Raw genomic sequence first — 13,442 nt, 5'->3', positions numbered from 1 at the left:
TGGTACGGCTTCTTATGGCTAATCAAAAGAGCCTTTTCATTGCCTCTGATAGCCTTTGTTCTGTCAATATATAACACAATGTGTTTCACTACACAGAGGCGTTCGTCCTCCGGATAGGCTATGACTTCTATGACCTGACCCGCTGATCCTGGTCTATTTTGCTTAATAAGGTCCTGGATCACAAATATCAAACTTCCTGTCGCCACAGTCAAGCTATCCAATCTTAATTTCTTCAATGACTGGACCCTTTGCGCTGTGACCAGCGCCATTAGTATTACCATTTTCATAGTGAGTTGGTTCAGAGTTAAAGCTGTAGCCGGCGACCAATCCCTAGCATGGTTAGGACCACACTCACATCCCAGATTTGGCTGTATCTAGACCTTGGTGGGTGGTGTTAAAGATGCCTCGTAACAGTTTTACTATTAGAGGATGTGCGCCCACAGCCTGTCTTTCTGTGCCTTGCCATAAATAACTCGACAATGCACTTCTAGCACTATTCCATCGTTGACAGTCGATCCAGCTCAAGGTTTTTCAAGTGAGTGCCCTCAAGTTTGAAGGTCGAAGACAGTTGCTGAAAGTAACATCAGTAGGACAGGTCCTTAACTCAGTTCGCTGATGATGTATTAATATATAACTCTCGTGCCAACTGATAGTATAGCCATAAAGGCGTTGCTTTCAGAGATGAATGATACTTTTCAGTTAGATTTTGCTGTCTAAGCAATGCCAAGGCTGGTTTAAGAATTTTTGTAAATAATGTAGGGGCTGACGTTAGCCTGTTTGGTAGCGCCTTGTATTGCCAAGGCTATCCCATCCGTTAAATTTCAAAACCAAAAAAAACGCCTGTGTTCACCTCTGATGGGTACCGTATAGTAAGCATCTTGAAGATCAATACTTGCCATACAGTAGCCCGCTAAACTAACTCTGTAGCAGTGCTAAAAATATCCATTTTAAAATGAACATATTGCACAAAATTGTTAAACGTTGATAAATCAATAATAATACGGCAACCCCCATCTCTCTTATGTCTAATAAATATGTTTGAGACAAATTCCTGTTGTTCATGTTTGGTCATTTCAATTACTCTTATAGTGAACAACCTTTGTGGTTCTATGTGAGCTTTAGCTTGTTCTAATTTGGTAAGTATGTATATTCTGTCCGGTGTATGTTGTACTGGAGGGTTTCGTATGAGTATAAACTCTATCAGATATCCCTTAATACTGCTAAGGATATATCTCTCCATAGTTATATTACACCATGCTTCCAAATGAAATTGCAACCTCCCTCCAACTTCCGTGCTCCTTATTAATTCTGGAGGCACAGACCCACCTACCTCCATGGTTATTGGTGGAAATTTAGTTACTTTCTTGGTTTCAACCGTGGTTGCGGAGGGCCGTGAGGTTGAGGGTAGGGTATATATTGAAGTGGATGCTTGCGCATCTTCCACAGTGGGCGTCCCGGGCCAACCCCTAAAAAAAAAGGACACTGCTACTGGTTACCTCTGGCCTCTCTCCAATTTCTCATACTATAAGAATAAGTACTACAGGTGCACAACCTTTTATCCGGTGTTCCAGAAACCGAAAAGCTCCGAAAACCGGCCATTTTTTCCAGATGTCGTCTGCGCACCAAAGCTCGCGTTTGGCGCCAAACTTGACCCAAAACGACCCACGGTCAACCCAGGTCTGTACTACTGTAGCGGCTGCCTCCTCCCTGGAGACCGGGAGACGCTTAAACATCTGTAAATCATTGCTTAAATGTTAGTCAGTTAGTTAGGAGGGCTTTTATGTGAAGGGGGGTGAAGGGGTAAACTTTAATTCTTAGTCCCCTACCTGGTCGGAGAGGCGGGGAGCGGTCAATTCCTTACCGGGTCGCCGTGCAGTAAGCTCCGCAGCGCTGTGGCCGTTGGGGCTGCGGGCGGCGCCAGTTGTAGCTCCGACCCCGGCAACTCTACCCCTGGCTGCGAGGCGCTCCAAATCCAGCGCGGCCCGCGGCCGGACGCCCCAGCTCCGCAAATGTCGGGAGTCGGCAGCGTCGCAGCGCTGGGAAACCAGCGGGGAGCGGGCAATGCCTTACCGGGTCGCCGTGCGGCTCCGGAGCGCTGTGGCTGCCGACTCCCAACATTGGCGGAGCGTCGCTGGATTTGGAGCCGCGCAGCCAGGGGTAGAGTTGCCGGGGTTGGAGCTCCAACCGGCGCCGCCCGCGGCCGGACGGAGCCCCCAACTCCGCGGCTCCAAATCCAGCGACGCTCCGCGATGTTGTGTGTCGGCGGCCACAGCGTTCCGGAGCTTGCCGCACGGCGACCCGGTAAGGCATTGCCCGCTCCCCGCTGGTATCCCAGCGCTGCGACTCCCGACATTCCCGGAGCTGGGACGTCCGACCGCGGGCGGCGCTGGATTTGGAGCGCCTCGCAGCCAGGGGTAGAGTTGCCAGGGTCGGAGCTCCAACCGGCGCCGCCCGCGGCCGGACGGAGCCCCCAGCTCCGCGAGGTTGGGAGTCGCCGACCAGGTAGGGGACTAAGAATTAAAGTTTCCCCCTTCACCCCGACTCCACCATCACCACATAAAATCCCTCCAAACTAACTGACTAACATTTATGCAATGAGTCTCCCGGTCACCCGGGAGGAGGCAGCAGCTCCAGACTTTTCAAGCCGCCCGCGCTACCTACCTAATCTACGCTAAAAATCTTCCATTCTGAAATCCGAAAATGTCCGAAATCCGACAAGTGTCTGGTCCCAAGGCTTTCGGATAAAGGGTTGTGCACCTGTATCTTTTTTAGGAGGCCCATAAGGTTGATGGCGTTTGCCAAGATATCCTTTGGCCGCTCTGATTAGGCCCAAAGTCTTGGCCTCCTCTTCAAATCTTTGACCTGTGTTGACAGGTCACCCCCAAACAACAGGGTTTGGGGTTTTATAGCTTTTGCTTGCACAGGATTGCAAACTTTGGATCCAGAGCTGGCTGAATAGCCCCCTTCCTAATATTATTAAGTTCAAATTGAACTTGCAAAAAAACGCTAAAGCATCTTTATGGTCATTCGTCATGTCTATGTTCTCTTGCGTACGGGCCAAGGCTGTTATGCCCGCCGAGAGACCTTTCAGAGCGTTTTGAATTTTTATATCCTGACTCCTGATTGCCTAACCAACGTGTCTCCAAATACTTCGGTTAACACTGGCCATATTCAGAGCCCCACAATTTCCTGGAGGTAAAAGTTTTGCCAACACCTCAGCAAAGGTATTTGCTTGCAGGTGATGTGTAGACATGTACTCAATGCTGGCAGCCATCCTGGCCTCTAGATCTTTGCCAGCCTGTTCTTTCTTAAAGTATTACCCAACATGTCCAGCAACTTGGTTTTCTCGTCCTCCATATGCGAATGTGGCTCCATCTCTAGTTCAGAATCTGACACAGGCAGCCCTTCAACCCCCTCTTCCGAGGAGGATGAAATGTCAAGCAGCCCTTTATGGTAATCTGCTGAGGGACTTACACCGTTGCCACTGTGGCTATCGTGCATATCCTGGAGCCTGTCACTCTGGAGAAGTTCCTCCAACAACCGCTCCAGCCGACTTGCGTGCTCTCGGGCACTAGCCGATCGCGGGTGTTTAAATTTATCCAACCGCTCCTGCCGACCTTCGTGCCGCGGTTTTGCCGCAGCCGGTCCCCATGCCTACAGGCACTGGTCGTGCCGTTGCTCGCAGTCCCGGTACTCCCCGGCACCTGTCGCTGACGGCCGAACCTGCTGCAGCCATTCGTACCGGTTTCCCAGCTCCGCGAAAGTGGCCACTGCTGGCTGCGCTATATCTTGCAGCTGCTCATCCGCACTCCGGTATCGGTAAGTATTATCCGGAGGCTGTTTCTCCACATCACTTTTGCAGTGATGTCTTTATTAACACTGGCAGCCATCCTGGCCTCGAGATCCTTCCCAGTTTGTTCTTGTTGGAAGTACTGGCCCACCATGTCCAGCAACTTGTTTTTCTCTCCTTCAACAGGAGAAGGTGGCTCCATCTCCAGCTCAGATTCTGACCAGGTCAGACCTTCAATACCCTCCTCAGAGGAGTCTGACATATCATGCAGCCCTTTATGGGACACTGCTGTGGGACTTACATCTTGCCCACTGTGGCTATCCTCCAATCCCGGAGCCTGCCACTCTGGAGAATTTCCTCCAGCAACCGCTCTCGGGCACTAGTCGATCGCGGGTGCTTTAATATATCGGACCACTCCTGCCGACCTTGGTGCTCTCGGGCACTAGTCGCATGCAGTATTTCCCGCAGCCGGTCCCCATGCCTACGGGCACTGGTCGCTTTTTGGCCGCCCGATATAACTATGCCGCTCCTTGCGGTCCCAGTACTCACGGGCACCTGCTGGCAGCTGATCATCCTGCAGCCACTCGTACCGGCTTTCCAGCTCCCTGCTCCGGTACTGGTAGGTTTTATCCAGTGACTGCTCCAAATCCACATCATTTACACAGTAATGTAGTTTTCTCTTTGCCTTCCCGCCCGGCCGAGAAGTTTTGCCGGTGCGGGAATAAGTCAGGCACAGCTCTCCACCTTCTCCGCAGCCTTCACGTTACTCTATCCATTCCTAGAAATTCAGAATGCAGTGCAACAAACCTGTTAATTCCAACCACTGGGACCGACACTAGTGCTTACAGCACTGGTCCCTCGTGGTCGTCTGCACCGGTAAAAACCCGCAGAAATGTCCCCAAGCATAGGCCACCCGCAGCTGCTCGTAGGGCTTCAACCCCTCTGACCAACCCCGTACTCATGGTACTGGTCGCTCGCCCCGGTCCTCCAGCCGCTTCAATCGGCTCTGATGCCGCTAGCGACTGCATCCAACCCAGACTCGCCTAAGTCTGGAAACCCGGGACGTGTTGCTTCGCTTCCCGCCCGGCAGAAATGAATCTTGCCGGTGCGGGGAGCGACGTCGGGCACAGCTGTTTCCTCTCCGGAGGATTCGCGTGCCGTCGGCTGCTGCTGGTGTTGTTGGCTGCCGCTGTCTCCGCTGTTCTCCCCTCCAGCTTTCCAGCAGCTTCTTCATCCTGCAGTTTCCTACCTGCAAGGTAAGTGGCAAAAATTTTGCAGTCTCATACCTGCTTCTTTCGATTTACCTCTAGGGAGACGTCCTCTCCCATGTATGACTCGCGCAATGCGTGTATGCGATATGACATGCATGCGTCGTAAGCGGGGTTCTTCACGTAGTCACTCACGTGACTCCGAAGTAAAATTGCTGGTTGGCATGGACAGTGGGCTGAAGGGCACTATCTCTAAACTAATCAAACTACATACTAGGGGCATAGCTTTATGGTTAGAACAGTCCAAGTTTAAAGGAGACTATACCAAGGGGGACCCGTTGTGTCCCGTTCCCTCAATGCGCAGTTGCGGGGGGGGGGGTTGGGCCTTTGGCGTCACACACAGACACACACACACACACGCACGCGGCTAGAGGGGGGGTGGAGAGGGAGGGTAGGGGGGGTAGAGAGGGAGAAGGAGGGGGGTGGAGATTGAGGGGTGGGGGGGGCGCGGCATCACAGGGGAGGGCTGGTTCCCAAACGCAATACTCTACCACTCACCCATAGGTCCCAATATTCACCACTCCCTAGAGAGGGAGGGGGGGGGGGCAGAGAGGGAGGGCCCTCTCTCCACCCCCCTCTCCTCTCCACCCCCCTCTCCTCACCTGGAGAGATCTGAGGATGGTGAAAAAGCAGTGGAGGGACAGCCGATCATGGCTCCGCGAGGGTAAGCCCGCCCACCAGCGTGACAGACGATCATGCGGGGGAGATGAGAAGGGGTCGTCCCCTGTGATGACCGCCACGACCACTTTTCCACTGCGCTTGCCAGCGCTGTGATAACGACCGGCACCGCCATGTTGTAGAACTTGAAGGAGCCCAGCGGAGCGCACAGCACAACTTGAGCACGTGCTCAACGGCTTCAATCAAGAGCCCGGGGGGGGGGGGGGGGGGGGGGGGGGGGGGGGGGGGGGGGGGGGGGGGGGGGGGGGGGGGGGGGGGGGGCGGCAGCTGGGCCAAGAAACTCGCAACTCGTGGAAAACAGTGGGGTTGCACGTTGAAAATTCTGCGCAGCTTGCCGCGAGGAGCAGAGGCATTGTGACGTCATCTAGCTCGCTTCAGCATGTTAGAATTTAAAAAGATGTCAGGTTGGTGAACAATTTTAGTAAAAAACTCGGAAAATAAGAAGTCAAGTTTTCAGATGAGGGGATTTTTGAGATCATGAGGTAAATCTCTACCGGAATATATAATACCGTTACTGCGTTGGGTGTTCGAGGAGATGTGAATCAAAGAAAAAGTGGAAGCAAGCAAGCAAACCCACAAGTAAACATCGAAGATCAGAGTTTTATAATATAAATAGATGTGCAGGGCACCCTTTTTTACATGGAGGTGGCGAGTGCTTTGAAGGTGCTGCTGGGGGTGGTAATTGAGACAGATACTACAGTGGCATTAACTTACTTTGCTGTATAAAGTAACTGTTAATTGTCATTTTTTTTTGTAATTGGATGAACCAAACTAGATGAACATTGCTTTAGAATCTGTACTGTGCACGTGGTTTGTGTTATTAGTAAATGAGGAATAATATATCCTTTGATATAAGTAATGGCAGTTTTCCATTTCGCTTTGTTTGCATTTAGTTCATTTCAAACTAAAGTTATAGTAGGAACTTTGCATTAGACTGCTATTAACAGTTTGATCCAACAAAGCTGCTTCAAACCTAAATAAGGTATCGATTGGCAGCCTAAGCATTTAGAGGTACTTTAGAATGTAGAGAAATAGAGCGTGGAAACAGCTCTATCCGGCCCACTGTGTCGACCAATGATAACCCTCGGTACTAGAGTTGCAGTGTGTGTGATCAACAAATGCCACTTGCCAAACCTTCTTTAAATGCTATACATGCAACCACAGCCACGAATAGAAACTTTCCTTCACTGCCATTTGGCCTGAACCTTGAACTGACTAATGAACTGTTTGAAATCGAAGCATCAAAGCCCGGACTACAAGACTGCTAAACAGCTTCCTACCACAGGCTGTGAGGCTGCTAAACAGTCACTCTGTACTCACAGTCACTTGATTCTGTGGCTGGCACGGACACTTTAATAACTGGCACTGGCCACTCAAATCAGCTGCCCCGGACATTTTTTATGATTGGTTTATTTTATTTTAACATTGTGTTTTTACCTGCTTTTAACTATTTACACTGTTCCATCAGGGACTGGATTGTTTTTAGTGTTATTATGTGTGAAATGTTTAAATTTCATGTGCGATGCTCCGCTATTCACTGGGAAACGTCTTTTCATTTTGCACTGTACAACTGTTGCTTGCAAGATGACAATAAAGGTTGATTGATTGATTGATAAAAAAATAAAAAATAAAAAAAATAAAAATACTTTCATCACAAGCGGTGTGTAGGTTGTGATGCAAGTACTCAAGTTCAAGAATGCAGCTCCACACTGCCCTCTTAAGGTCAGTCAGAAGTTGACAATAAATGTTGACGAATTTGGAATAAAATTGAAATCATCCAAACATCAAAACTACTTTCCATGTTTAATGCTAATATTTTTTCAGTAATTCATATTAAATTAACAAAATATTTAGATTTTAAATGGATGATATAATTGAAATGAATCCGATGCACAGAGGTTAAACAATATTTTAAAATATTGCAGATGGTTCAGATTCCAGAGATAAACCAAAACTGTACCGTTTACAACTGAATGTGACTGATGTTGGCACTGAAAAGTCTGATGAGAACTCCATTCAGGTAAAAATTAATTTTCTGTACCGTTCTCAATAAAAGCATCTAAAAGAAGACCTGTGAATGTATTTTTAATGGACCTATATTTGGACTAGTAATAACCACTTTAAATTGTTTTTTAGAAATTCAAATCTAATCCCGTAACATTGGTGGGGGGAGGTAGTTTCATGTGTGTGCTCCACTATTCTTTTATCGTAACCTGTTGTTGAAAGGGAATTGGAATTTAGAAATAAGGAAGTATTCGGCACCTGGAGTTTGGGGCTCAATTGTGAATCTTTTTTTAAAAACGGGCATTCTCTCATTGGTGACAGTCGAAAAGAGATTCAACAAGCTAATTCATGGGATGAAATGAGATCAGTGTTCTATTATAAGTGCCTAATAAATTGGATCAATATATTTTGGAGTGGAGAAAAATGAAGGATCATCTGATTGAAGTATAAGATTCTCAGAGCAAGATGTTCCGATGTTACCATAATAGGGGAGTGTCAAATGAGGGAACATAATTGCAAGTAAAGGGGATGATTTTCAAAAACAACACTGATTTTACTGCAGATGGCAGATTTAACTTTTGTGTGTGATTAAATTTCACTTTGATTTTGTAGCTCTTTGGTCCAGGAATTCAATCTCATCATTGTGATCTTACCAACATGGATGGAATAGTAACAGTTACCCCTCGCAGCTTTGATGCTGAAACCTATGTGGATGGCCAACATATTACTGAAACAGTCATGTTGCAAAGTGGTATGAACATCCAGTTTGGGTCATCGCATGTGTTCAAGTTTGTGGATCCTAGTCAGAATCATATGACCAAGAGACCCATGGAGGCAGGACCCATGGTCAAGGGCCAGAAAATTAAATCTGGGTATGTTATTTTTGTTTAGCCAGTTTGACATATGCTTATTGACCGGTTTTAATCGGGAGGTATTTGCTGAATATATGTTGAAGCTGTTAGAATATCATATGATCGCATCTAAGTGAACAGTGTTAACTTTAGAATGCCATTTTTTGAAAAAGTATTTAAGTAGCCTTAACCTCATAAATTTTCTTACTGCATATGTTTTTCTCAATCATAACTAAGTAAGTATATAAATAAAGTAAGTATCTTGCATCGATTAAGTACTAATTATATGAAATAGCTGTTATTTACTGAGAGGCATTGGTCTGTCTGTCATACAATTAGCCCCATCAGATTCATTGCTGATGTAATCCTGATGGTAAACAGAACAACCTTAAAAAGATGCTTTGATCTGGGACCTGGAGCAATTTAAAAGCTTCTTACAAGCTGAACTATTACATTTAGATGCTGATTGTGCTAACATTCGTTGGATCTGAAGTGCCTGCCTTTTAATGGCACTGCCTCTGAATGTGTGTGTTTATTTTAAACTAAATGAATGTCTCGTGGGCATAAAAAAGATTTAAATGTTTTTGGATTCTATCTTCACATTATGAATTTGATATTCATCATGACAAACTATTTTTAAGGTGCCTCGAGTGGTCAGAATTTACAGTCATTCACGAGACGTGCTTTCACTCACATTTTTGGTTCAATGGCCAAACGTCAGGTTTGGAGACATTCATGAAATTTTATTTGCAGAATCCAAGTGGCATGGTACTTCCACCTGATTTGCTGTCTTCTGCTACCATTTGCAGGAAAATAAATCAGTTTCTGATGTGATTTTTCTTGAAATGATCCAGCTTAAATTGGCACTCGAACATTTCTTAATGCAACCCAAATATTTACGTCTGTCGCCCATCACTCTAAAAGCACAATATTCACTCTGCTGTGAAAACCACACTCATCATCCCCTTAATACAATTTCCCTGGAAGCTTCTCAGAATTGACACGACTGTTTCCATGGTAATAATTTTGTGAAGTACAATGTAAGCCAAGTGGACTATCGTTATAGTTATCACTAATTTGATGGTATTTTGTGCAAGTAGCATAGTATTTGAAATATGATCCAAGTGCTTCCACAAACCAGAATTTCATTCAAACGCTGGTGTTAGTGACGCATCTGGTAGAGCTACTGCCTCAGTGTCAGAGACCTGGGTTTGATCCTGAGCTTGGGTGCTGTCTGCGTGGAGTATGCACGTTCTCCCTTTGACCGTGTGGGTTTCCTCCCACAACCCAAAGACACGAGGCGTTTGTAGGTTAACTGCCCTCTGTAAATTGCCCTCAGTGTGTAGCGAATGGATGCAAAAGTGGGATATCATAGAACTAGTGTGAATAGGTCGGTCGATGGTCGGCATGGACACACTGGGGTGAAGGCCTGTTTCCATGCTGTACCCCGCGCGAGAGCCTAATCTATAATGGAAAGGGGAACCCCCGTTTCCTAAAGAATGAGGGCCATCTCTGATGACCTGGTATGGAACGCCTCATCTTGGGCACAAATGTGACTTAGATGGAGGAATTGGGAGTAGGGGATAGAGTCTTTTCAGGAAGCAAGATGGAGGAATTGGGAGTAGGGCATAGAGTCTTTTCAGGAAGCAAGGTGGAAAGAAATGTAGTCTAGATAGCTATGGGGGTCAGTGGGTTTATTATAGATGTCAGTCGATAGTCTGTCTACTGTGATGGAGACAGTGAGATCTAGAAATGGTAGGGAGATGTCGGAGATGGTCCAAGTGAATAATGGCTTCTTTGACTGTCATTGGAACAACTTTGGTCCTCGTGGAAAGACTGGAGAAAAGACTAGGTGCTTAGAGCTCTGTTATACCTGCATTAAGGAGGCAATTAAACACACCTGAGCAATTACAAACACCTGTGAAGCCATGTGTCCCAAACATTATGGCGCCCTGAAATGGGGGGGGGGGGGGGGGGGAGATGGTGAAACCAAAATGTATAAAAACACCCTTTAATAAAATCTGACAACGTACACTTTAACCACATGAGATTTTCTATTACAAATCTCAAATTGTGGAGTACAGAGGCAAATAAATAAATTATAGGTCTTTGCCCCAAACATTATGGAGGTCACTGTATTTCGCTTGGGTTGCTTACACCCAATGAACATTGACTTCCCTAACTTCAAATGGCCCTCTCACTTCCCAGTTCTTCAACCGGTCTTACTGTCTCCGACTACATTTTATCTCTGTACCACCCACTCCCCTGACATTAGTCTGAAGAAGGGTCTCGTCCAGAAACGTCACCCATGCCTTCTCTCCAGAGATGCTGGCCGTCCTGCTGAGTTACTCCAGCATTTTGTGTCTATCTTAAATATATTGTACAATCCTAGTTAATGTAGTTTATTATTTCTAGGTCTTGTTATTTATCTGAAATACCATTATACTGTAATTGGAAAAAACGTTGCAATAGGGAATTAAGTTGAAGAATGTTTCTGAATGTAATTACTGTGATTTATAGGCAAGGGTCTAGAAGTGTCCAGGAAACTACATTTGATATTGACGGAGACATTCACAGTGGTATATCGTTACCCATAAGCAAGGTATTTTAATTTTCATTTTTGAAATTAAAGCTCCTGTTTCTATTTTTTATGAAATCCAGTTGCAAAAAATATTTTTTTCTTAATCATTATAGTTTTCTACTTTATACACTGCTTATAATGTTGGCTGTATTATCATAACAAATTTACTTTTTCTTTACCACCCATGTCAGAAAATGATTAGATTTGTGTTAAAGAAAGTTCCTTGCTTAATGTGACGTCATACCCAACATACAATATCCACTTTGTCGGTTCTCCAACAAAGTCTGTTACGGTCCTACAACACAGAAACAGGCCCTTTGGCCCAACTTGTACAGTACATTCAGAAAATATTCACACCCCTTCACTTTTTCCACATTTTGTTACGTTACAGCCTTATTTTAAAATTGATTAAATTCCTTTTTATTATTGAGCTCTTATTGAGCTCAGATATGTACATGGAATGGATAGAAAGCAAAAGCCCCCCCCCCAAATTATTTTTCCCTCTTTCTCTCTCTCGCTCTCTCTCTCGCTCTCTCTTTCTCTCTCTCTCTCTTTCTCCTTCTCTCTCTCTCTCTCTCTTTCTCCCGGGGAAACTTGCAGAGAGGATTTCAAATGCACTCTCATATTTTGTCTGGATTAAAGGAGGTGCGGGTGTATTTGTTGCCGGGAAATTGAATGTGGGCCTGTATTCATGTATTTCACAGCTTTTGATTTCAAATAAACAATTATTTAATGTCAAACACAGAATGGTACATTCAGTTCAAATACTCACAGTTGCATTCTAAATTAAAATGCGATTCAGACTTGGGCCTTGGGTATCAAGTAGAGGAATGATCAGCGATTTGATCTGAAGATTTGGGAATATTCAGTGTACTGACTCCTTGCAATCTTCTAACCAAGGATTCCAAACCTGGGGTATATTTTCCCCCAGGGGTAAATTTTACCTCCCTAGGGGGTAATTTGTTGATTCTGGATTTGAACATATTTATTCTCATTGACTGACTGTGTTTGATTCTGATATACCGGTATCTGTTTAAGTGAAATAGCATTGTTATGTGCTATTAAAGTTGCCAGGGGAAACGGGACGAAAAAGGTTGGGAACACCTGACACTGCAAATGTTTTGTTTTCTGTAGAGTTCAGATAGATTGGATAGTGATTCCACTTTCGGTGATCGCAATGTGGTGAAGCCAATAATCAAAGTGGAGCAACAAGACAGCTACAAGCAGGAGATGAGGCAAGGCACAACATTTGTAATCATTCAAATTCCTGTTGCATTTGGCGCATTTAAGATCTTGCAGAATTTTTGGTGGGCATATTCAACATCATATGGTTGCTAGAACATTCTTATACTACTGCAAGTGATTCTGCACGTCATTCCATTCAAAGTGGAGATATTTGAAATTCTCAAACACATACTGAAGTGACGCAAGCAGTTTAAAACAAACTGTTCATATTTGATTGAGGTGCCTGCTGCTGCTGGTGGTTCAGGTCTCAGAAACACATAGTTGCCCAAATGTTTCTGCGAGGTCTGATCTTCAAGTACCATTTTCCATGGTTGGCTAAAAGTCTAAGCAAAGAGGCAGTGGTAAGTTTCTTCAATAATGTCTGCATTCACTGAGAACAGGTTCCTTGGATGTAGAAAATGGTTAAGGGTCTGTCCCACTTGGGCGTCATTTGGACGTCATGTACACGACATCACTTACGCGTCACGACGCGCGGCGCCCTAGGATTTTGGGATTCATAAAATCTTTGTGCGCCACTTGCGCGACGCTCAAATGACGGCCAAGTGGGATAGGCCCTTTATTTAGCAGGGTTTTGACATGATCCTTTATTCCTGGCGGGCACTGTGGTGGAACAGGGACCGACTGGCAGAGGATCTTTGTCTTGCTTGTGCTGACTAATGCATGCTAATTCTCTCTTAAACCAGTAAAAGGGTTGACAATGCATCAGAACTTGGCCGCTGTCCATAACCACAAGCATGATCAGCATTCTGTAGCACAGCATCCGATGTTTGGACAACCTTACTTCTGTAGTGTATATGTTTGTGTATATGTGGGGGGTGGGGGCTGTGGGGAAACTGTTAATCTCTTCCCTGTACGGGGACCTGACTTTTTCCTTGTCGGGTCTCCGATGCCGTTGGGTCTAACATCATGGAGCCGGCGGGGGCCTCTGGCCGGGACTAACCTGAGGGCTCCAGTCGCGGAGCTTGTGGACCTGACATCGCGGAGCTGGCCGACTTCGGAGCGGGACGAGCTGTCGCGCGCGCGCG

The 13,442-nt window shown here is 45.9% G+C and overlaps 1 protein-coding gene across 6 annotated transcripts in view; it reads left to right on the top strand.

The window, feature by feature from the left end:
* afdna (afadin, adherens junction formation factor a) overlaps window positions 1-13,442 on the top strand; it is a 149,863-nt gene that overhangs the window by 63,702 nt on the left and 72,719 nt on the right. For all 6 annotated transcript variants that reach the window (XM_055639442.1, XM_055639445.1, XM_055639443.1 and 3 more), the window contains exons 9-12: window positions 7,662-7,756; window positions 8,353-8,612; window positions 11,112-11,193; window positions 12,307-12,407. In XM_055639442.1, the coding sequence (XP_055495417.1) occupies window positions 7,662-7,756; window positions 8,353-8,612; window positions 11,112-11,193; window positions 12,307-12,407 (538 nt within the window). The remainder of the gene's footprint in view (window positions 1-7,661; window positions 7,757-8,352; window positions 8,613-11,111; window positions 11,194-12,306; window positions 12,408-13,442) is intronic.

This window comes from Leucoraja erinacea, chromosome 8 (assembly GCF_028641065.1).
Source record: "Leucoraja erinacea ecotype New England chromosome 8, Leri_hhj_1, whole genome shotgun sequence".
NCBI lineage: Eukaryota > Metazoa > Chordata > Chondrichthyes > Rajiformes > Rajidae > Leucoraja > Leucoraja erinaceus.
Note: the sequence above shows the minus strand (reverse complement) of the source record. Positions and strands in the feature narration are given on the sequence as shown.